General features: G+C 40.1%; 1 protein-coding gene across 3 annotated transcripts; it reads right to left on the reverse strand.

Annotated features, from left to right (window-relative positions):
• Positions 1-302: 302 nt before the first annotated feature.
• On the reverse strand, positions 303-15,075 carry DDX24 (DEAD-box helicase 24). Of its 3 annotated transcripts, none has more exons than XM_050711026.1 (9): positions 14,975-15,075; positions 13,961-14,704; positions 10,701-11,078; positions 9,080-9,233; positions 8,179-8,694; positions 5,945-6,020; positions 5,163-5,351; positions 3,208-3,341; positions 303-1,476 (listed from the first exon to the last, which is right to left on the reverse strand). In XM_050711026.1, exons 2-9 carry the CDS (start codon positions 14,685-14,687, stop codon positions 1,236-1,238), a joined length of 2,415 nt encoding a protein of 804 aa, XP_050566983.1. In that variant the 5' UTR covers positions 14,688-14,704; positions 14,975-15,075; the 3' UTR covers positions 303-1,235. The 3 variants fall into 3 exon arrangements, with proteins under 3 accessions (XP_050566983.1, XP_035395560.1, XP_050566982.1); XM_035539667.2 differs by having other exon boundaries at positions 303-1,480; positions 3,212-3,341; positions 14,975-15,073; XM_050711025.1 differs by having other exon boundaries at positions 15,025-15,068.
• Between the last annotated feature and the right edge of the window lie 6,658 nt (positions 15,076-21,733).

Genomic DNA, 21,733 nt, shown 5'->3' on the forward strand with positions numbered 1-21,733 from the left:
TCCCAGAACCAGCAAGTGGTTGGTGGGGACACCCAACTCCACAGGTAAATTTCTCTTTGACTAGTTGAGTCAGTTGGTGCCTTCTAGCAGGGCAGTCACACTGATTCAATACAAGACACAAAAACTTTGCTCAGTCTAGAGCTGGAAGGTGAAGGTTTTCTGTGCTCCCACCAATACAGATGTCGCTGCTGTGTCTTACCTTTTGGGTGCTTCTCCCTGAATTTCCTCTCCTCGACTGCTAAATGTAAAGGGAAAGCTATGAGAAATTTAGAAATTCCAAGGAATTGAAAGCAGACACAGACTTTGCGTTTTATACCAAATATAATTTAACAAGAATTCAAAATACATTTTTCTGACATAGTTTAAAAAACATTTTTAAGAAGTATTTGCCCAGGTCAGGCTAAAATGATTCAGAAGTACAATCATCAGGAAACACTCTTCATAAGTGACATTTCACATCATCATCTTTTCCAACAGAACAAAGGTCATGATTCAAACATGTTTTCAAACACAGACTTAACTCCAGATACTAATTAGTAACATGGTGAATAGCAACACTCATTCCTGAAAAGTCTGCCTGGATTGCATATCTCCCAAGGTCAGTCCTGGACTACTGCCACCTTGACTTTTTTTCCCAACATTCTTAAACATATTAACAAAGGAGTAATGGAATTAGACACAGCGGATAACAGAACTGAGAAATAGTATTAGAGGGGAAAGGAAACTGGGAGAGATTCCCATAACTACAATTCTAGCCTTCCTGGTAACACTACCTGTATTTACTGCCTTTCTCACTGAACTAACTGCAGTAAAAGCCAAATCTGCCATTACCACCAGCTCAGATTGTCCCCTGCATAAAGCCTACCTTCCCCGTTAATAACATTAAAATTCAAATGAAGTTACATTAGAGTATGTCCACAGCGAGTTTTACCCAGTACTTCCACCTACCTTATAAAAAGAAGAAACGAACAGAACTATCTTAAAACTAATTAAATTCTATTAATATAGACAGTAAGGAAAAGGATATCAGAAAATAAGATTGAAGACAGGATTCAAGAGTAACTAATCACATGTTAACAGTGCCCAGATTCAGATCAACATTTTGCTGTGTGCCTGCACAACCAAGACACAGCAATCATCCCTTGATACTACGTGTTTTCTAGCTGAGCTCCTGCATAAGAACTGTCAGCCCTGATAAGGCTAGTCCATGATTCCATCACAGCAAGAGATCTTGCTTAGTTATCTGATTTAATTTTTTTGTATTTATTCTTCTTGGCTTGTTGTTTTGACACGGTACCCAGAGCAGATTCTGAATTGCCCGTTGAGGACTGAGGCAGGAGTAGTTTTCCAGACTGTGTTGGGTACTTGGTTTTCATAAAGACTTTGAACAGTGGCTGGGAAAGCATATGTTTCAGTTGTTTCTTCATTCCCTTCAGCATCTTTTGCTTCTGGCTTTCTTCTTGCTCACTAGCTTTTCTTCCTTGGGAATGAAAATCAAAGATACAGAATGTTACAACAACAGAAGAACTTGCACTGGCCTGTTTCATCAGCCTTTAGCATCTGCCCCTACTGCTACAAATCTCTCTCCAACAAAACTGCTCAACTACAATGTAGTTTTCCGGTCATCTGTGACATTTCTAGATCACCTGAGGTTGTCCACAAGAAAAACAAGTAAGAATAAACATGACTGAGTAGCTCTATCCCAGGTTTCATTCTGCTAAATCATTCACTTGACTTTCAACCCAGAGCATTCTCTCGGGAACAAAAAGAAAAGGGGTCCAGAAGACAAAATATTAACTGAGGGTTTCCAGCTCTGGCAGAAACTTCTCCTCTGTAAGTTGTTACCTTATGCAAGCCTCATTTCAGCACCTGCTAAACGGGAAACCCTTTTCTTTCTTATACATAAAAAAAACAATGAGATGGCCAGATTTAATATCATAGAAGTAAGGGAACAAAAGAGACCTGAGATAGTTCACAGGATCAGAAGCCTGATCTGGAGGGAATAAATGAAATCAAGGTTATCTGTAATGTAAATTGAAAGGACATTACTACATCCATTGTAACAATATAAGAAGCATTTTATTTATGGGAGGTATGACTAAGACTTTCATTTGTTTCCAACAAGCTATAGAAGAATTGGAGACTGAATAACTGCATGAATCTGGCAAGATTCTGGGTGGCAATTACAAAGCGCTTCACTGAAGAACCGCAACTAACTTGCATTAGTTGTGCTGTTTTGAAACTTAAAGCACAGAATACTCAGATTATGTCAAAACAGACAGGGTGCTAATTATCTGAGAGCACTGCTGAACAGTTTGGACAGATCTGATTAGTCTTTGCTTGGAAAGTAGGAGAAAACAAGCTAGCCTATGGACAAAGGAAAGGGGAAAAATATATATCTGAACATTCACGCATCTGTATATTAAGCAGCTACCAGGATAGAGGCAGCTTAAGCTGAAGTGACCCAGGCAGCAACTCCATTCAGTACGCCTTCTGGACTGGTAGGAAATTATACCTTCAGCTCCTAAAATTGGAGCACAGTGTGGCATTTAACAGTCCATCTAAGCAGTGCAAAGCTTCGTGGCATTCAACTAATAGGCACCTGTAGCTGCACAGCCCTATACATTCCCTCAGGCACAGCCTGCAGAATATTTGATCTTAAAGTACAAGAAAATATTATAGTTTTAACACACCACCTGAGACCTCAACAACTTGCATACCACTATTCGACACTTAGCCCACACAATTCAACCCACATAAGGCTCACATAATTTTTGGTATTTGTCAGCATTTCCTGGGTGTTCCTCCACAGCGCTGCCTGGCTCCTGTCCTGCTGCTTGACTACAGGGGGATGGGAGAAATAAGCAGGAGTGGATAAATAGCTTTTTCTTTGACACAGAAGGGAAAAGATTCCCATAGGACATACTAGACCGTTAGATTACCTTAAAACGGTTGCTACAAGTTAAACTATCCTACCTTGCCTGGACTTGTCTGTGTCTTGCCACAATTGTCACAACTCGCTCCCTCACTGCAGCACTACTACACAACCATCCTGAAAACACTAGCAATGCCACGTACTAAGTAGTAACGCTGCTTTACTTCCCCTTCTGCCCTGCAGGGTTTAAAAGTTCCTCTACCATGGTGGCAGTCTTTTTGGACACCAGTGCTGTAGGACCAACTGAGCACACCCATAACAAGCACTACTACTTGCCCATAAAGAGGTCATCATCGAGATCAACTTCAAGAGCCTCCGCAGCTTGCTGGAGCCAAGAATCGTGTTGCTTTGCTCGACTATTGAAAAATTCTGCCTTCTCAATCTGCCGTGCCAAATTCATCCGCTCCTGCAACAAAAGTGCATCTCAGACATTTCGATCAGGTTTAAATGTGGGGCACTCTAGCAGAATCAGTGTTTGAAAGCATGCATTACAATGCAACCTAGGGGTCAGCCTTGCAGAGAGACAGATGCATTTGTTCCCTACTGCTGTCCCAGCAGACACCCTATGTAATACGGACACATCATTTGCCAAAGCGTTTTCCTCCTTCAGATACCCAAGATTGAATTTGACTCCTAAAATATCTCAACTTCTAAACATCGCCGAATGTTAGCACCTCATTCTTTAAAGGAATTGTCATAAACACTTCAGAGACATCAGGGACGCATCACCAATCATTTCCAAAGTACAGCTGGATCTTAAAAGTTACCGGTTTCAGCAATGGGGGACAGCCACTAACTTCATGTTATTCTGAAGAACCAAGTTCCTGCAGGCCACACACGTTTCAAAAAATGCACCTGACTTTGTTTAGGCACAGGACAAAACGTTCCATCCTTCTTCCCAGCTGCTCATATGTGGAATGAAGATGTAAAGCAAACCTAACCTGACCTGCAGCCTTCCAGCTAGGCCAAGCTGTCTTAAATAGCTAATTTGTTACGGAAAGAAAATCTGCACTGACAGTAAATAATAAATCAACCTAGCAACAACTTCTGCTGTTTGGAATGTGCCTACGGTTGTACAAAAACTGTGTGCAGGACTCCCTTACGAGCCCAAACGAATAGCTGGGTGCTGCACAGTTACAGCACCACCCAAAACTGCCAAGATAATTAAAACAGCAGAAACAAGAAATTAAACTTGTAATCGACTAATAAAACAAGTCGGTCACGTCTCCTTAGATCATTACAAGGAATTTTAAATAGCTTTTCCATCTTTGTAAAATTTGAGTCCTTTTTTGGTCTCTTCTCTACCATGGTTTGCCAATTCTATTCCTTTCAACTGTGAAATTCTTTATGATTTTTCAAAACTTGAATGAAGGCAGGCAGAACCAGAGAAGAGAGTGCAAAAGGGACAGACATAAAGAACTAGCAGCACTATGAGTTCCAACTACAAGGGCTTTGTGATTAAGCACAGGGCAAAGTGTAAATGACATCTGACCATGTGAAGGGCCTAGGAGGCTAGAGTTCTGTAATTACAATTAGAAAGACACCTTACCTGGGGAAAGAAGCACTGTTATGGAGAGAAGAGAGTGAGATGGTAGTAGGAAAATTTAAGTGTGGGAACAATATTTACCTGCCCATTAATTGACAGAGTGTGATAACTGCCAAGAGCTACTCATGAAGAAATGCCAAAGGGACCTCTGCAGGAGCACTCTCAAAACAAGTTATTTTTTCAGAAAGCAGAAACATTTCTTTCTGAAAAGTATTGTTTTGTAAATCCTAACCACTGTGAATCTTAGGAGTTACTGAATTCTCAGCTAAAAAAGGGAAACATACCTGGTTCTGACCGGGTTCAGTGGCAGCCAAAGATCACTGAAGATCCTGTTCTAGTCTATTCCTAACGGAGACTTTAAACAACTTAACATCCCAGCTTCCCAGCCACCAAGCATACACACCTCCCTGTACCAGTTTTGGGAATCTAGTCATGAGAAGCTCTATGCAATGACAGGCAAGAAAAATGTAAGTGTTGTTTATGTCTGAATACTTTTCTTGGGCCAGTTATTGAGGAGAAACCACAAATACTGGTTTAAAAAGATAAAGTATGATTTTTCAAATCCAGGTCCTGAAGAGTAAATTTCATCTGAAACCTGGAAAGAACGTGATGGGCAATGCAGTAATGTAAGCAAACAAGTAAGCAACTACTCAAGCTGCAAAGAGATTGATGTTTCTTTACCTTGATAGAAGTCATATACTTGGTTTCAACCGGGAAAAATGGCAGCTCTTCACTCTTCTCCAAGGTTTTATAAATCTTCCTAAAATTGATCAAGTCATCAGGGCCAATCAACAATAAGCTAAGGCCTTCATTGGCAGCTCGGGCTGTTCTGCCGCTTCTGTGTACATACAACTCAGAAGTGCGAGGGACCTGCAAAAAGTCAGACAAATGATGAAACGGGCCATAGAAGCTTAGCAGCAGCTTGTCATTCTTTGGCCAAGAGATTGCCACATAGTACCAGGCCTTATGATAAATTGCTTTTTATATGCACATGGCACATTGCATGTAACACAGCTGAAGGTAAGGGAGAAAGACATTGCCTCGGGACAGTTTTTGTTCCCTGGTCTATTATTTTTCCTGGCATAATCTGTTACAAGTCTTCTCCTAACTTCTGACCCTCTGACATTTCATTTGCAAAGCAGGAAAAAATTGTATGCACGTATGCATCTTCAAAGAAGAATTATAAGGATGAGTCATGTGACACCTTTGGGTTTCAAAGTTAAGCAAAAAGCAAGGAGAATCATATCTGTTATGTTATTTCTTGTATATAATCACACACTTACAATGACAGTCACTGTAGCAGTGGTACAAAGCACTACAGGACAGTTTAATTAAAGATGATTAAATCCCTATACTCTTAACACAGGACTGAGAATCAGAGCTTTATAGTCTTTGGATTGCTAGTAAAAGAAACTTACTTCAAAACCAAAATAGTAAAAGCAAAAACATCAAAGATATTTAACCTGGTAGTGGATGACATGCTGCACGTTGGGAATATCAAGACCACGAGCTGCAACATCTGTTGTCAGGAGGACACAGCTGAGAAAGCGATAATATTTAATGAACATAAAACTGAAGAGTAAACCATCTGCCAAGAAATGTAAAATACATGACCCTGAATTCTACCACAGCAAGTTAAGGAACAAATTTGTACTATCATCTGCTAGAAATACGCTATTTGTTTGCCCTTACAGAAAACCATACCCAGTATTACCTCACAGGCAGTCTTGAAACAGAAACTCTTACAGTAAAAGAAATAACATAAATGTTACCTTCAGCAGGTTCATTCTGTTTCTAATAATGAAATTCCCTACCTTGCTGTATCCTGTTTTCCTAAGCTTTTATTCTCAGGAATTCACAGGAAATAGCATAAATCACTATTCAACAACCAAATCCAACCCCTTGGCAGGGGGCTAAAAGGTCTCCCTCAGTACATTTTTCAGCGCTCTGCCCAGGCTGGGTTTAAAAATATCATTAGCTTGGTATGACAATAGCATTAATGACACAGTTGATCTTTTGGCAGGACAGAAAGGCTATTACACATTTCACCAGTCGAGAAAATCACATTATTATTAACATTATAGATTTAATTAACAATTCTGGGGGCTGAAGTGTCTTCTACCAAGTCGTACTCAAATAATTTCTCTACATAAATTAAAAACTAGAAATATAAGGTGGTTATTCTGTTCTGATAATTAGTATTTCCCCTCACCCCTAGAAATGAAGTACTACTCAGAGAAGTAATTCTTTTATATAAAAGACCCTGTTACAGAGACAGAAATCTGCCTAGGGTATGGAGCAATTTGTTCATTAAAAAAAAAAAACAAAAAACACTCCCAGCAGCTGAAAAGAGTTATTTGTAGGTAGCATGAATTTGTTAAGATTTTATGGCATCTGACTGCATACCCTATGGCTACAAGGTTCAAAGCAGAAATAAACAGAAAATTCCATGGTGTGCATTCTGCAAGAGGCTGTTATAGATGGCCTCGTAGATTGCTTCTTGCCTTGAAAATCTGCGGAAATGCAGACTCTGAAAATGCTCGGTCTGGCCTATGGCAAGGCGATTGATACTACATTTTGCCAATGGATACTGCAGATCTATCATGACAATACAATCTGCTTCCACTGCCCGAGTCTATTACTGTGGTACACATTCCAGCACAATCAGACAGCATGCAGTACTTTGCACCAGTACTAAGTTGTGAGGCTTCTTGCTTACTGAAGTGTTGAGAACACACACCTGCCTCCCAAAGGCCGTTCCAAAGCCAGAAGGAAGCAATCTTTCTTAAAATGACACAATAAGCATGCCTGGGTAAATCTGACAACCCATCGCTGCTGAAAGGCACAACTGCCCCTTCTCTCACATTGCTCTATGATACTTTGACCCTCAGGAAGCTAATTCATCTAAGAAAACCTGCAAAAGCCTAACCCAGCAAGAAGTGATTTACTTTTTGATAGCTTGGTGAGAGGAACCAACTTACAGGAGCTGTAGAGCTAAGGTAGAGGGCCAGAGGGAATGTGCAGGACGATTATAAAAGCATATAGATGAGAACAAGGTAAATGACAACTCCTTCAGCAATAAGGACCTGCTGGATCCCTGAGTAATTCAGACTCCAAGGGACCTCAGGAGGTCTCCAGCCCAATCTTGTGTTCTAAGTTGGGTGAGCTACACAGCTGGGACCAGGTTGTCCAATCAAGCCCTTAAAACCCCCAAGAACGAAGTCTCCTCCAATGCCTGTCTGTTCTTACAGAGACAGCTCTTTCTTGCACCCAGTCTGAAGCTCTCTTATTTCAACTTGTGCCTGTTGTCTCTCATCCTCCCACCATGCACCACTGTGAAAAGTCTGGCTCTGTCTCCTTGATTACCTTAAGACACTAGAGGGCTGCCATTAGGTCCACGCTAAGCCTCCTCTTTTCTAGGTGACACAAACCCAGTGCCCCCAGCCTCCCCTCACAGAGGAAGTGCTTCTCAGCCATCTTGGTGACCCCTCCACTGAACTCCAGCTGAATGCCTCAGCCACCCTATGGACCCCATCCTTCATTGTCAGTAACTCTGGCTCAGGAACCAGGGACTTGCATCCCCAGCCAACTCTCCAAACCTTCTCCTCTTCTAACACAGCTGTTTCCTCTCTTCCCCTCCCCACCTGTTGCATGATTTATTTTTCTCCTCTACTAGAGAGCAGAACAATCAACTTACCTCTCTCGCTCAGCAAACCTTTCCAGGTTTTTTAACCTTTGCTTCTGGTGCATATTGGCGTGCAAAGGAAGTGGATCACAATTTAAGATCGAGAGGAGAGAACTGAGGCGCTTTATACAGTCTATGCTGTTTGCAAAGACCATGGTTCTTCCTGGATACTGGAGAAGGAAGTAATAGAGATAATAGTCCTTCTCGTTTGTATCACAGTGGATTCTGGTCTCTGTCAGAGTTTCAACAGTAGCCTCTTTCCTTGTTAAGTCTATCACTTTCGGTTTGCCCTTTATTCCTACTTTTTCCATTAACATTTCTAGTTTGGTCTTCTTGTCCATCTTCTTAGCATTCTTTTTCTGTAAAACTCTTGTGGGAGTCTGATGGACTAATGTCAGGGTGGCAGAAAAAACAAAAGTCTGTCGTTTAGGGTTATACTGTGAATCATTTAAGAGTTCCAGCAACTGAGACAGCTCTAAAAAATGACCTCTTTCTACCATTCGGTCTGCTTCATCAATCACAAGGCACCTGTCAAATAGAAAACTTACAGTATAAATAGAGTTGCGTAGATAAATACAAATCTGATATACTTCAAAAGAATCTTTCCTGATAAACACATATGAAAAGATCTGTATGTAAAACTCTAAGGAACACTAGATATGCCAGGGTAGCTACAACAGCCTTCCGCATTTCTTTCTGAAAAAACGGGTTTCTAAAAGAAAAATAAGTTTTTTGTTACTGACTTTAACGTTTCCCTCTCTCCACATAAAAACTATGCACTAACCACTATACTCTGGCAATAAAGTAAGTTTATCTTACATAGCTTAAATTGCTTGATCAGTTAGTAAATGCAATCACTATATGCAGCAACACCCATTACAGCATTCAGCAGTTAGTCTAAAAGCACCTTTACCTGAGCTGCCGAAGATTGGAGAGATGTGGGTGTTTTGCTTTCACTAGTTCCCACAGACGGCCTGGGGTTGCAATTACAATTTCTGGCTTTCGATTCAGTACACGTTCTTGCTTCTGTGCGGCCATGCCTCCAACTAGAATTGCAGTCTTAATGCCTAGAAGATATAAATTATAGCCTTTGTTGAATTTATCAGTGAGTATCTTTACATACATCCACTCAGAGAAGTGAGTTAAAAATGTCTATACCACAACTGGCATCAAGCTTCTCAGCCAGGAAATTCGTGGGCTTTTATACAACACTGTCAACATTAAGGCAATGCTGTCAACTTTGCAGAGAAATTTTTGTTAAAGGAATATGTCAAAAATAAAGTAGCCCTTCTCCTAGTGCATATAATAGCCTTTCTTTTAGTGCACCTATCTTCCAAAAGCAGCAATAATCATGTATGTCCTCCACAGCCATTAGCTTCTTGTTTTACCTGTACTGCAGAAACTCCTGCTTTGTCAATTATATCTGCACGAGCAAGCAAGTTCCTGTTAGGAATAACCAGCAGGTCCCTCTAAGACTAAGAAATGCCTGTCTTACCCATTTGCTATGGAACAAGGATATTACTGCCTAATTAATGATTCTCTGGACTGCAGAGTAGCAATGGAAACCCTAAGCTAGTTTTAAACAATTTGCTTAGGTACCAGAAATTTGGATCTGGAAGCAGAAACCCCACACGTGGCTTACTTCACCCTACTTCTTCAGAGGATACACCAGCACACGTGAGGAACTCAATGCTACTGTGCAAGTACTGCGCACAGTTTTGTGTTGAGACAAAGCTAGCCCACATCAAAACATATTTTCTCTCCTGCTACAGCAACCGCACATCACTTGGGCAGCAGATTTGTATATACAAATAGCACCACTCCTGTCAGGGCTGCACTGACATAAATTGATTATTTTAGGCTAGGAGTTAAAATTAGCCTCGTAATCAGCTGCAGACTGATGAGCACAGCAGGATATGTAGACACCAAAGGAAGATGCTCTTAAACAGTTCACTGCACTCCATACCCTGAGGTTGATGTTGCAGATAAACAATTGCTGCTTTTGAGAAGGGGGGAGTTACTTCCCTATTGTCCCCACCTTTAGTAGTTTCACATCCTCACTCTTTCCCTTAACAGATGTGCTGACCTCTGTTTGGATGAGAAAGGAGCAGGATGAAATTCCTCTCATCAACATACTACCCAGCAATATGCTGTGCTTGACTGCTGTTGCAGGTAAGTCAGACAATGCAACAAAGCCTTCTACCCTTAAATTTATTTATTATTTTTTTAAATACATACACATGTATATAAACTGTGGCTTTGTATCCAGTATTGATTCTGTGTTTCTAAAGCCCAGGTCAATAGCTATTTGTACAAACAAACATTTTAAAGCAAAGTATCCCACATTATTTACTTTCATGTGCATCTCTGAAGAATCTTGGTGCACTTCCCAAATATTACTGACTGTGAGCCCTAACCCTTCAAAAACCACCCAATTTTATGTTGTGAAAAACTGTGGCACACATTCTGGCTCAACACCTGTGCCAAGCCCCAAACCCATGTTATCTGGGACACAGTCCTTGGGGTCTACATACCTGTAAACTTTGTGACTGCATCAATGTGGTGTTTTACTTGCACAGCTAATTCTCTTGTGGGAGTAAGGACCAGTCCTAGAAGAGGTTTCTTTTTATGGAGGCCAACAGTATGTCCCTTGTCACTAGAATCAAATTCAGCATTTTCCAGCACCTTCACACAGCCTGTTGCAAACGATGCATCATCTTCATCTCCGCTATCTTCGACCTGCTGATGGGTTAGTTTTTCTGCTTCATCCTCATTTTCCCGTCTTGTTTCATCATGATGCTGATGGGATTCTTCAGAAATGCTGTCATTTCTGCTCATTGAGCTGTTTGATTTTTGCCATTCCAGCACAGAGTGAATCATAGGAATTGCAAATGCAAGCGTTTTGCCACTTCCTAAGACACAAACAGAGTTAATACAGACATGAAGGTTATTTGAAAAGATGAGAAAAGCCACAGCCAATCACACACTGTTCTTAAAACACACAGTTGCAATCCACACAAACTCTTGATCTTCAGAAGACCAGAAACTTGCAACAATAGCATCTTGTCTCCTGTTCCCTTCATACATCTTGAGGTCACCAATAACATATTTCCTGGGGAATAGGTATTTTTTTTTTCTAGCAGGTCAGGCAGATTCATTTGTTCTGAAAGTAGTTTCAAAAAGCTGCAGTTGCAGCCAAGATCTTTTTAAAGAACTGTATGCCCGTAAGGAGAATACCATGCCCTAATTGACAGTTCTGATCAATGTTCTCCAAATAAAGGAATAACAAATGAGGCCAAGGACAAACTGGAAAGTACTTGAAGGATTCGCCTCCATCTTCAATTCATAGTGTTTACCACTTTGTAAAAAACTGTATTTTGACATACTCCAGCCTCTAATTTCCTGATCCATCACAAGCTCAGATTTTTATGGTCAAAACATATACACCTGATTTAAACAGATAAGGCATTCAAGAGAGAAGGGGGTTGTCAAAGAAAAAGAAGTGATCCCCTAGCTGTAATTTCTGGGGTTCACTGCACCAAACTGTGAGTCACATCCCTGACACATACTCCCTTCCGAACTATCTGCCACTAATGAGATGTTAGGAGAAACCTGATAGCACAGCAACCTCAGCTAAGGTTCTCATAAACATCAGTTCATTGGTCATAAAAAAAAGCACGCAGAGCACCATACACTATTACACCATTCCTGCAGCAGGCCACTGCTGGGAAGCAGTCCGCTGGAAATCTCATCTCAATTCCTTGAGCAGTATTTGTCCGTATTACAAGCCCACGGTGGTTTGCCAAAGTCAGCAGCACAATATTTTGTCTACTTAGAGGAGAGTCTTAATATTAGTACCATTAGCCTGACATTATGCTGATCTTGAATCAAATACAACGCGATCTGCCTGGTGCAAATGTCAGCACTGCACCCGGCCAGATTATGGCAGTAAAACTCAGAACTAATCTGCAGACACCACATTCATTCAAATATTGAATAATTAACTCATAGGCCATGTTATCTTCACAACACACAGATCACATACCATATAGCCTGATCTGCAGCACCAGAACAGTGCATCTCGGTGGCCCCAGATCCTACAGCTCAAGCTGACGAATGCTCTTTTAAACAATTTTACATTGTAAGATTTTTTCAGAGGTTTCTTAGCTCAAAACCTCACTAGTTCTTCACCGTGATTACGTGGTAATGAACAGAACTAGTTACCCTCACTGCAAAAAGCCTTGAAATTTCCTGTGTCTGATCCCCACATGAATCTACCACCATATCAAAATCTTGCTATCCTCTCTTACGGTGCTACCGAAAGGCGAAGAAGAATAGTTCTTTCATCTGCCAGCGTCCTCCCTCAGGCCCAACACTGAGGGAAGATGCATGATGTGGAAAACAGAACGGGAGAGTTTCAGATTCTCCCACCTGCAGCACTTTCTTAACAGACAATTGTTCACATCTCCTCTCAAGCTTCTGCAGGAACATCGAGACCCATTGGGCTCTCTGGAGGGAACCAGGCATTCTCTCATAAAGGAGCAAAATAAATGAGCAAAACAGCCCTATTAGCTCAGGGTTATGCAAAATTAAGACAGCAAGAGCACAACCTGTTACTAACTGTGCTTTCCATTCTGCAGCTAGGGAGGGATTTGTTTTCCAGCACTGCCAAAATGGCACCTTTCTGCAGCGCAAATACAGCATTTAATTTTTCAGTTCCATTTTCAAAAATACTCCCTGAGGAGCTTTCTAATCTTATTAAAGCCTAATAACACCAGCCTGGCTTCTAATTAAAATAAAAATGCAAATGACTGCATATCTTATTAGTTACTATACCTTCATGCTCAAGAGCAGTAAATGGCTTTACAAGGCAAGTAGTGAGATAAGGCAACTGGAACAGATGAGAAGAATGAAAAAGAATCCTTTAAACCAACACAGCTTGCAATTGTGCTTCCTATTTTTAGCTTTTATGGGAAAAACACATTGAAGTTTTGTCTTCTCTGGGACTACAAAGGTGTTATCAGCAAAAAAGTTAGAGGGAAAGTAATGCTTGGAGACTTCATAGTATTGTTTAGGTAAGATAGAAGCTGTAACAGATTTCACTCAAGCTAGCAATGGCCAAAGATAAAAGACATGAGCCAGTCACAATCTGGACAAGAGATTGTTCCATTAACTTCAGCAGTACTATGTAATACTCACTTCAAGCACAAGCAGTTAGAATGGCTGCAGGTGGTAACAACTTACAACCCAAGTCCAGATTCAGGGCACTGTCTGGGCCTCTTTTGCTCCAATAATGCTCTGATATGCTGGGCCATACTCACAGTGCTTAACACTCTCCACCTGGTCTTTCCTATTTGCTTCTCTAAGCCAGTACCAAATCATATCCAGAGGAGGCTGGCTCTCTTGTCTCGACACAGGGACATTCACTAAATGTAGGCTGTTGGAGTATGACCCTGTTTCTTTCCTTAATTCTGCTGTTTGTAATGTATCACTTCAGAGTTCTTAAAATAATAGAGAATTTGAGACGGACCAGAAAAAAAACATTCTGTCAAAAGATAAAACCTCACTGAGACTTAAAAGTTATGCACATTCTACTTTGTAAAGCATTAAAATTTAGTAACTGACAAACACAAAATATTCCATCTTTACCACAAACCATTACTAATACACTGGATACGCAGGATCCACATGCCCTTAACCTTTTTTTTTGTAACAATACTGTAACAACAAGGAGCATTTGAAGAGGGGAGATGGAAACTTCACTGCACGTACTACCAGTTTAACGGACTCGTACCTGTTTCTGCAGCACCAAGAACATCCATATTATCCCGGATTGCAGAAGGCAAGGCTAATGCCTGAATAGGCGTTGGAGCACTAAACCCCAAGTAACTCAAGGCCTTCAATACTGGTTTAGGTACAAACAGGTCTTTCCACGCAGACACATCAGCTTTGTGATCAGTTGAGGCAGATAAAACCTCTGTCGACCAATTTTTGAGTTTTTTAGAAGTGGTTACTGATGGAAGAGCTTCCTGATCTTGAGAGGTCTTATTTTTATCTACCTTCTTTTTCTTTTTCTTCACAGCACTTTTTGTGCTCGAAGTGCTCTCAGCTATATGCCCGTTGTCCTCACAATTTGTGCCTTTGATTATTTCTTCACATCTTGTCTCTTCATCAACTGGCACATCAACTTCTGTGGTGTTAGTATCATCACTTTTATCTGTTCTGGTTTTCAAATCTTTGCTTTTCTTTTTCTTTTTGGGAGGGACAACAGGTTCTTCCTCCTCCCCGCTCCCTTCTGAAAGACTCTGAGCCTTTCTTTTCTGCTCATTTACTTTTCCCACTTTGTTAGAATTTACTAGCTTGTACTCCGTAAGTTCCTCCAGACATACTATATCTCGAAACTGTTCATCAGCAAAGAGATTGGGGTCGATTTCCACAGTTCTCCATTTCCCTATCACTTCAATACCCTTTCTTTTCAGTTTAACGGAAGATGTAAATCTCCTTCCTTTTTTGCCCTTCATTTTTACCTAAAAAGAAACTGCGGAGAGAAAAAAATAATAATTAGGGCGTCAGGTCAAAAGAATGAAGATTACACTGACAATATTAAAAAAAAAAAAAAAAAAAAAGACGGGGGAATGCGAGGCATAATTCTTTTAGTTTTAGGGAACCGTCCCGGCAGCAGGCACACGGAGCAGACGCGGCCCCGCCGCGGGGCCAGGCGCTCCCCTGGGGCCCGGGCCCTGCCCACGACGGGCGCCCGCAGGCCCGTCCCGGCCGCCGTTACCGTTACAGCCGTTACAGCCGTTACCGTTAGTGCCGGTACCCGCCGCGTGCTCTCCCCGCGGGCGCCGCCATTACCCGTGACGTCACTGCATGGCGCCCGCTGCGCCGTGGCGGGGGTGTGTGTGTGCGCATGCGCGCCGCGGGGCGGGAGCTGGCGTTGGGGCGGCCGGGACTGGGGCGAGGGCGGGGGAAGCCCTCTCCTTTTCCTGTCAGGGGCTGTATTCGTCTCTCCCCAGTGCGTTAGGGGCTGTGGTGGTGTTTGCCTAATTTCTGCTTGATGAGACGTGCTGGTGGAGCTCTGACAGAGGAGGAATAAGAAAATGTGTTTACCTTCCTGCCACTGAAAAGTTTCCTTCAAAACATAATCATCATCTCCATAGATTATTTCAGCATCATTATGTGCCTAGTATGTCTCATTCATGAAATAATGCGTTAAGGGCCTCTTAAATTTCAACTCTGAAATTAGCACCTAAGGTTGAATGTCGTCAGCGTTGCTCTTTCAATAAAAGCCTCGTTATTCATGCTTGGTTGTGTGTTACTGTGTTCTTTATTATTCCCTGTTCATAATGTGGGTGAAGTAATGTGGCTGGGAGGAAGGCTGCAAACAGCTCCTGAAGCAAGCACACCGCTGAGGTCATGGTGTGATTCTTCCTTCCCTCCTCTGTCATCCAGCGCTCCTCGTGGCTTCAGCTTGGTGTAGGAAGAGAAGATCATAAATTACAGGCTATGATAATGGAAGATCTTTATTTCTGCTGAAAGATTGGCAGATGCTCTGAACGGCTTCTTTGCTGTGAGACATGGGGAAGAGAGGAAAAATGGGAGATTTCAACGTAGGCAAGACTAGGGCGGTAGATTACAGTGCAATTACAGCAGCAATTACAATTATTTCTTCTCCGTGGTATCTGCAGGTGCTTCCTGGTTGTGTGACAAGATGGGAAAGTGGAAGTGTTTTTCTTTTTTCCCCTCTAATGTGTTAAGGCCAAGGACAGAAATAAGCACATTAAATGTTTTCCAGGACAGTTTCAGTTCCAAGTAACCATTATTAACATATCTGCCAATGCATAACGTGAGGAGCTGTTTCCAATTCATATACTCATAAGCAATGCTAAAGAGCATATGAATTTTGCTGCTCTGTCCTCATATTCTGTAAGAAATGAGTTGAAACCAATGAGAGTCCTGAAGTGAGTTCAGGGAGCAGGATTTGATATAGTTTAACCTGCAAACCTTATTTATGTAGTACTGAACTGGAGATACTGATGACTGCTAGACCTAGCAAACTGGTAGAAGCTGTGACTGGATCTTCCCAGCTAAGTTTAATGGGGGTTTCAGCAGTCTTTATGCATTTCTTCGTGAAAAGTATTTTTCCATCCAAATTGTGTAGAATCAAATTTAACACTGAAAATTTTGCTAGTTTAGATTTTGTCCGCTTTATCTCTTTTTATTTTACTGAATATTAGCAAAAGCAAATTCTCAGAAGCAAAGGAGACTAATTACTCTCAAATTTAGATGTGGTGGGCTTCTGAATAAAGAGTAAACAAATGTGGACAGTAGAGTTCTTACCGATATATTGGCCTTAAATAGTTTCAGAGTTTGTAGATCTGTCCTGAAAGAAAGTTTTAACAGGATAATGACTTGACAAACTATGCTGAATTATGCTTTTTAATGTAGTTATGGACATATTTTTACAGAGGATAGGAGTATTCTGGTTATTCCTCAGAAATCCATTTGTGGATGCAGCTGACCTCTTAATCAGTATTTCTATGTACTATTTGTAGACAAAGAGACAGAATTACAGTCCCTAAATCTTAACTTGAAAGAAGGCATATGACAGTTTGTAATGAGCGTGGAGGTTCAGAACAGTCTGCATAAGAGGTGGCAACTCTTACTTACTACCATGGCATCAACTTGTGTAAGGCATTAATGTTCTGAGTTGCTTTGAAAAGGCATAACCGAAGGAACTAAACATTTTCTTAGTTTTCAAGTAACATTAATCTTCCTGAGTCTCTGTTACCTCAGTGACACAGCTTTGTTGTTTTGTGAGAAGCCTTTATCTACAAGAAGTGCACATTTCTGTCATACCTGGAAGTGAGATGTTAAGCAGTTGGTGAATACAATGCCATTACTGACAGTGCAAAGTGAGCTGTTGGTTAAAAGGCCAATGACAAACAAAGCTTCTCAAGGTCTGCTTTTCCTCCTAGGACTTCTTTAGATCAACAGTTATTTAAATACCAGGAAATTGTGAATTGAAGATAATAATGTGTATTAATAATAGTTGCAAACCATACCAGCTGTATGTTTGTATAACTCATGTTGTTACGTACATATTTTATTATTTTATCAATAATTTCCAAATGATTTAGGCCAATATGTCTGAGGGTCCAAGAGAAATTGAGAATATTGATGTCTTTATTACCAACCTTTAGCTGACAACAGATCCTTCTATCCATCCCAACTGTAAACTTGTAGATCAGTAGCCCTGAGATCATGGTTTAAGCCCTACTATGCGGTATTATATATTAGACATTACATGTTTTGTGAATTAATATTTTGATGTTTTATAAAATACAGAAGACTTCTCTTAGGGTAGGTCGAGCCAGAGATCTTTTTGACCTTTAATTCTGGGATAAGTGATACAGTAACTACATTCAGTGCCAGGAACGGCTGAATCTGCATGTGAAAGACTGATGTAGGTTTTCATTTAGTAATCAAGTCTGTAATGCTTTTGCTTATTTCTTGATTTGTCCTTTTCTCTGGCAGGAACATCAGTATTGCCTAACTACTGATCTTTATAGCCACTTCTGCTAATAAAAGAATGTCACCATGTAATGATTTATATTGGTACTGACCTTAAGGCACATTTTGCACATGAAGAATATGTGGCCACTGGCCACTGGGGTACTTGAAACCTCTTGTGCTTTGTAGGCTGTAGAATTTGGTCTTCTGTCTTTCTGTTATGGAATTTCAGATGAGGCTCTCGCCCTGGCCCTGAAGTGGGAAGGTAAACTCTTGGTTCTCTTGGGCTCAACGCCTTTGTTCCCATATTTAGTTCTTCAATATCGTTCTAGAACTGACAAGATCCATTAAGACATAGCACCATAAAAATAATAATCTGAGAGATGGACTGTTAACTGGGAGAGAATTTTAGGATGGTTTCTTCTTTCTGTCTTCTATAGTATTCTGGAACATTTTTCCTATGTCTCTCCACTGTTGATAAACCTCATTTGAAAACATATACTGCCTTGCCTGCACTGCTTTTTTTTTCTTTTTTTCTTTCTTTCTTTTTTTTTCTCTCTCTTTGTTCTTTCTTTTAACTTTGCAGCTGATTTGCTTACTAATCTGCGTGAAACATTTCTGCTATATAGGATGCTTTGTCAAAGACAGTGCTTCTTCTTCAGCTAATGCACTTATAAAAACAGGAGAGCAAGATAATCTCCAGGCATGAGTTTCAAGAGTACTGGCACATTTAACAGTAGGCACAATAGCAAAGACTTTTTCAAGTACAGATATATCAAAGTGAAGATTTTTCTGTGTGGCTGAAGAATAGCAGAGAGGCCTTCATTTAAGACATGGGAAACGTTTGCAATAGTTGCAAGTATAGTCAGATGCAAGAGATACTTCAGAATGTATCTTAAAGGAAAGAATAACAAAGAAAGTGATGAAGATAGCAGGGAATAAAATAAAATCCTGTATTGGTGAGTCAAGAGGAGATGGGAAATCAGGCTATTTTACTTGACCTCTCTATTTTTTTTTTTAATTTTTTTTGGGGGAGGGAGGGTAGAAGGGAGAAAAGAGAAATGGTTTTATGGACAGAAATATATAGTTCATCTAATCCATCCGGACACCATCAAAATGTCTGCTATATGAGAAATGGTTAATAATGAGGAATAGATGAGAATTTTGAGATGAAAGGAGTTGGCTAAAGATGGAGGGGAAAAGCATATTTTATTTGTAAGAGCACATTGGTGTGTATATTGATAAATTAACCTATCAGGTATAGGGAGTTAACTCAAGGAGTTTCTTAAGGACTAATCTTATTTCATTAATAACTGTGATACAATACTAAATTTACTGATGACACAAGGTTATTAATACAGAGCGGAATTATGATACCAGTCAGATTGAAAGGACTTTAAGGACCAGAATAATGGGATGAATTTACTCCCACGAAGTGCAGCACCATTCAGCTAAGGCTAATACTGAGAATTCAGACTTTAAGATAGGAGTTAATGAGTTTTAGAAGACTGTGGACAAGAATGACCTCATGCATTAATTGATCACAAGATAGCTGTGAGCTGCCAATGTGGTATATTTGGTAAGCTAATTCATGTACAGAGTTCTTCATGGAAGGAATTACTTCCCTGAAATTCCTCTCTGCAATACCATTTGTCATTCTGGTCACATTTATTCAAGAGAGGTGAAGTCTAACTGCAGCAGATGCAGAGAGGACAGTAAGGGTGATGAGGCGAATGGAGAGCCTCTTTTAGGAGTGAAGACTAAATGCTCACCTTAGCTTGTTTTAACCCAGGATTAGAATAGATACGACTACAGTCTTTAAATAACAGGAAAGGAAGAATGATTTAAAGTACAGTTCAACACTGGCACAAGAAGAAACCCAGTAAACTGGCCAACAGTAATTTTAGGTAGGAAATCTGAAGTTTCTATGGCAACCAGAGAGTAAAGATTACTCAAAGACAAAAAAGTTGTTAGTTTTAATATAAAGTTTGACATGTTTATGACAGATCGCGTTCGTGGTTGTCATAGCAAGGAACTGGACTCACTGGCTACCTCTGTGTTAGGAAATGAACGGTGCCAGTCTGGCTCTGAGGCTCTCTCACCATGTCCACACACACAAATCCACTTAACCTCCCAAGCTGGGGCACGGGCATCCTTACTGCCTGTGAAGAGTGTCTGGGCTGGGCTGAGCTCCAGTCCCTTTACTGCGCCCAGTATTGTTTAATCCACGTTACTAGTTCCAGAGATGTTTTCAGGTCCCTGCTCATTGTAAAGGGTTGAGAAGACTGATACAATATCATACAGAACTCCTTAATGAAATCATAGAATCATAGAATCACTTAGGTTGGAAAAGACCTCTGAGATCATCAAGTCCAACCATTAACCTAGCACTGCCAAGTCCACCACTAAACCCTGTCCCCAAGTACCACATCTACACATCTTTTAAATACCTCCAGGGATGGTGACCCAACCGCTTGCCTTGGCAGCCTGTTCCAATGCCTCTCAACCCTCTCAGTGAAGAAATTTTTTCTAATATCCAACCAACTTTATTGAGATTTTTACCATTTGTGTTCCTATTTTTAAAATGTAAGTAAATTCTGCTTTATGTAGATATTCAAAAAAAATAGTAAACCTGGGGGAAAAAAAAAAGTGTTCTTTTTAAAGTAGAAAATAATTCACTTAAATTTCATCAAGTAATATGCTATTAGATGCTACTATTAGGTCAGAAATCCTACAAATACCTGGAATGAGGACATACATAAATGTATTTTTTCTGTTCTTACTCTGTCTTCATGCAAGAGCAATTAACTACTTTTGGAGAGTGGATAGCAGATTCAACATTGTAGGGCATTGGTAGTTCTTCTTATGGAAAGATATGAAGAATGCAGTCTATAATCTTACAAATACATATTTATTGTTATTTTATTTTATTTTATTTTATTTTTATATTATTGGAGGGCACTAAATTATAGGAGAGAGTATGGGGACCAGTGTACAGATGATGACAGCACAATGAGTACTTTCCAGTGTTTTCCTTTTTAATTATTTAGCTGTTACAAAGAGTTGACCAAAGTGGCAAATGAACAATCAGAATTTTTCTGCAAATGGCAATAGGAAAATGAAGCAACAGTTTCTTAGCAACAAACTAGAAAATATGCTAAATAATATTTTTTCCTGCTGAGGTTTGTGTATGCTACATTCCAAGCATTGTTCCGAAGTAGACACGGATTTTTGTGTGGTTCTTTTAGAGGAATGTTCTTACAGGTTTGCCTTGACATGGAGGTTTTCTGAAGAATAGCTGTTCATGGACACATTTTTTCTTAGAGTAAGTATGGAATAAGAAATCTGATTTTGCAAGGCAAAGGCATTAGGTTGAACATTAAAGCTGCATTTTTTAATGGTTTGTTAAACTGTAGAAATAAATAAAATATAAAATAAAATAAAATAAAATAAAACCATTCCCGTCAGAAGTTGCTCATTTGGACATGTTGGCAACAGTTGATACAGCTCTGGCTGTCTCTTGGTGGTGGTGAAAAGATTGAATCAAATTTCTGCACACTCAGTTTAGGGGTTGAGTCCTGAACAGAACTGTGATTATGCAGTGCCTAATTTACATAGAGTACTGCATGAAAGGGCATTTATTATTACTTTTAATATTAAATTAACAGGAAAAAGGGGAAATGACAGAATGAAACATTTAATTTAATTTTGACCTTTAAGGAAACTCTTCATTTTGAAAGGAAATATTCAGCTAAAAAGTAGTCTAAATTAAAAATATGTTAAAAAAAGCCAAGAAAATGGGAAAAAGTGCTTTGTCCCATTTTTTTTTTCTTTTACAAAATAATCTAAATATATTCTACTGATTTTTTTTCCTCCTTTATTGGTTTGGCCCTTGCACAGGAAATACTAGCTTTTAATGTGGAGTACATACACTTTGTCTGAAAGCATTTCTTGGCATGTCCTTCTATATCCTCCAAACCAGTTCTTTCAAATTTCAGCTGACATGGGCATTGCAATGCATGTTGAGACTTCCAGAATTTTTGACTTTTGG

This window comes from Cygnus atratus, chromosome 5, assembly GCF_013377495.2.
Source record: "Cygnus atratus isolate AKBS03 ecotype Queensland, Australia chromosome 5, CAtr_DNAZoo_HiC_assembly, whole genome shotgun sequence".
Lineage (NCBI taxonomy): Eukaryota > Metazoa > Chordata > Aves > Anseriformes > Anatidae > Cygnus > Cygnus atratus.

Excerpts from the sequence above, each read along its gene's own strand:
- DDX24 (XM_050711026.1), bottom strand. The coding sequence starts at position 14,687 with ATGAAGGGCAAAAAAGGAAGGAGATTTACATCTTCCGTTAAACTGAAA. Across the intron at positions 9,234-10,700 it reads TGCAGTCACAAAGTTTACAG|GCATTAAGACTGCAATTCTA; the intron begins GTATGTAGACCC and ends TATATCTTCTAG. Across the intron at positions 3,342-5,162 it reads AGTATATGACTTCTATCAAG|GAGCGGATGAATTTGGCACG; the intron begins GTAAAGAAACAT and ends CTTTTGTTGCAG.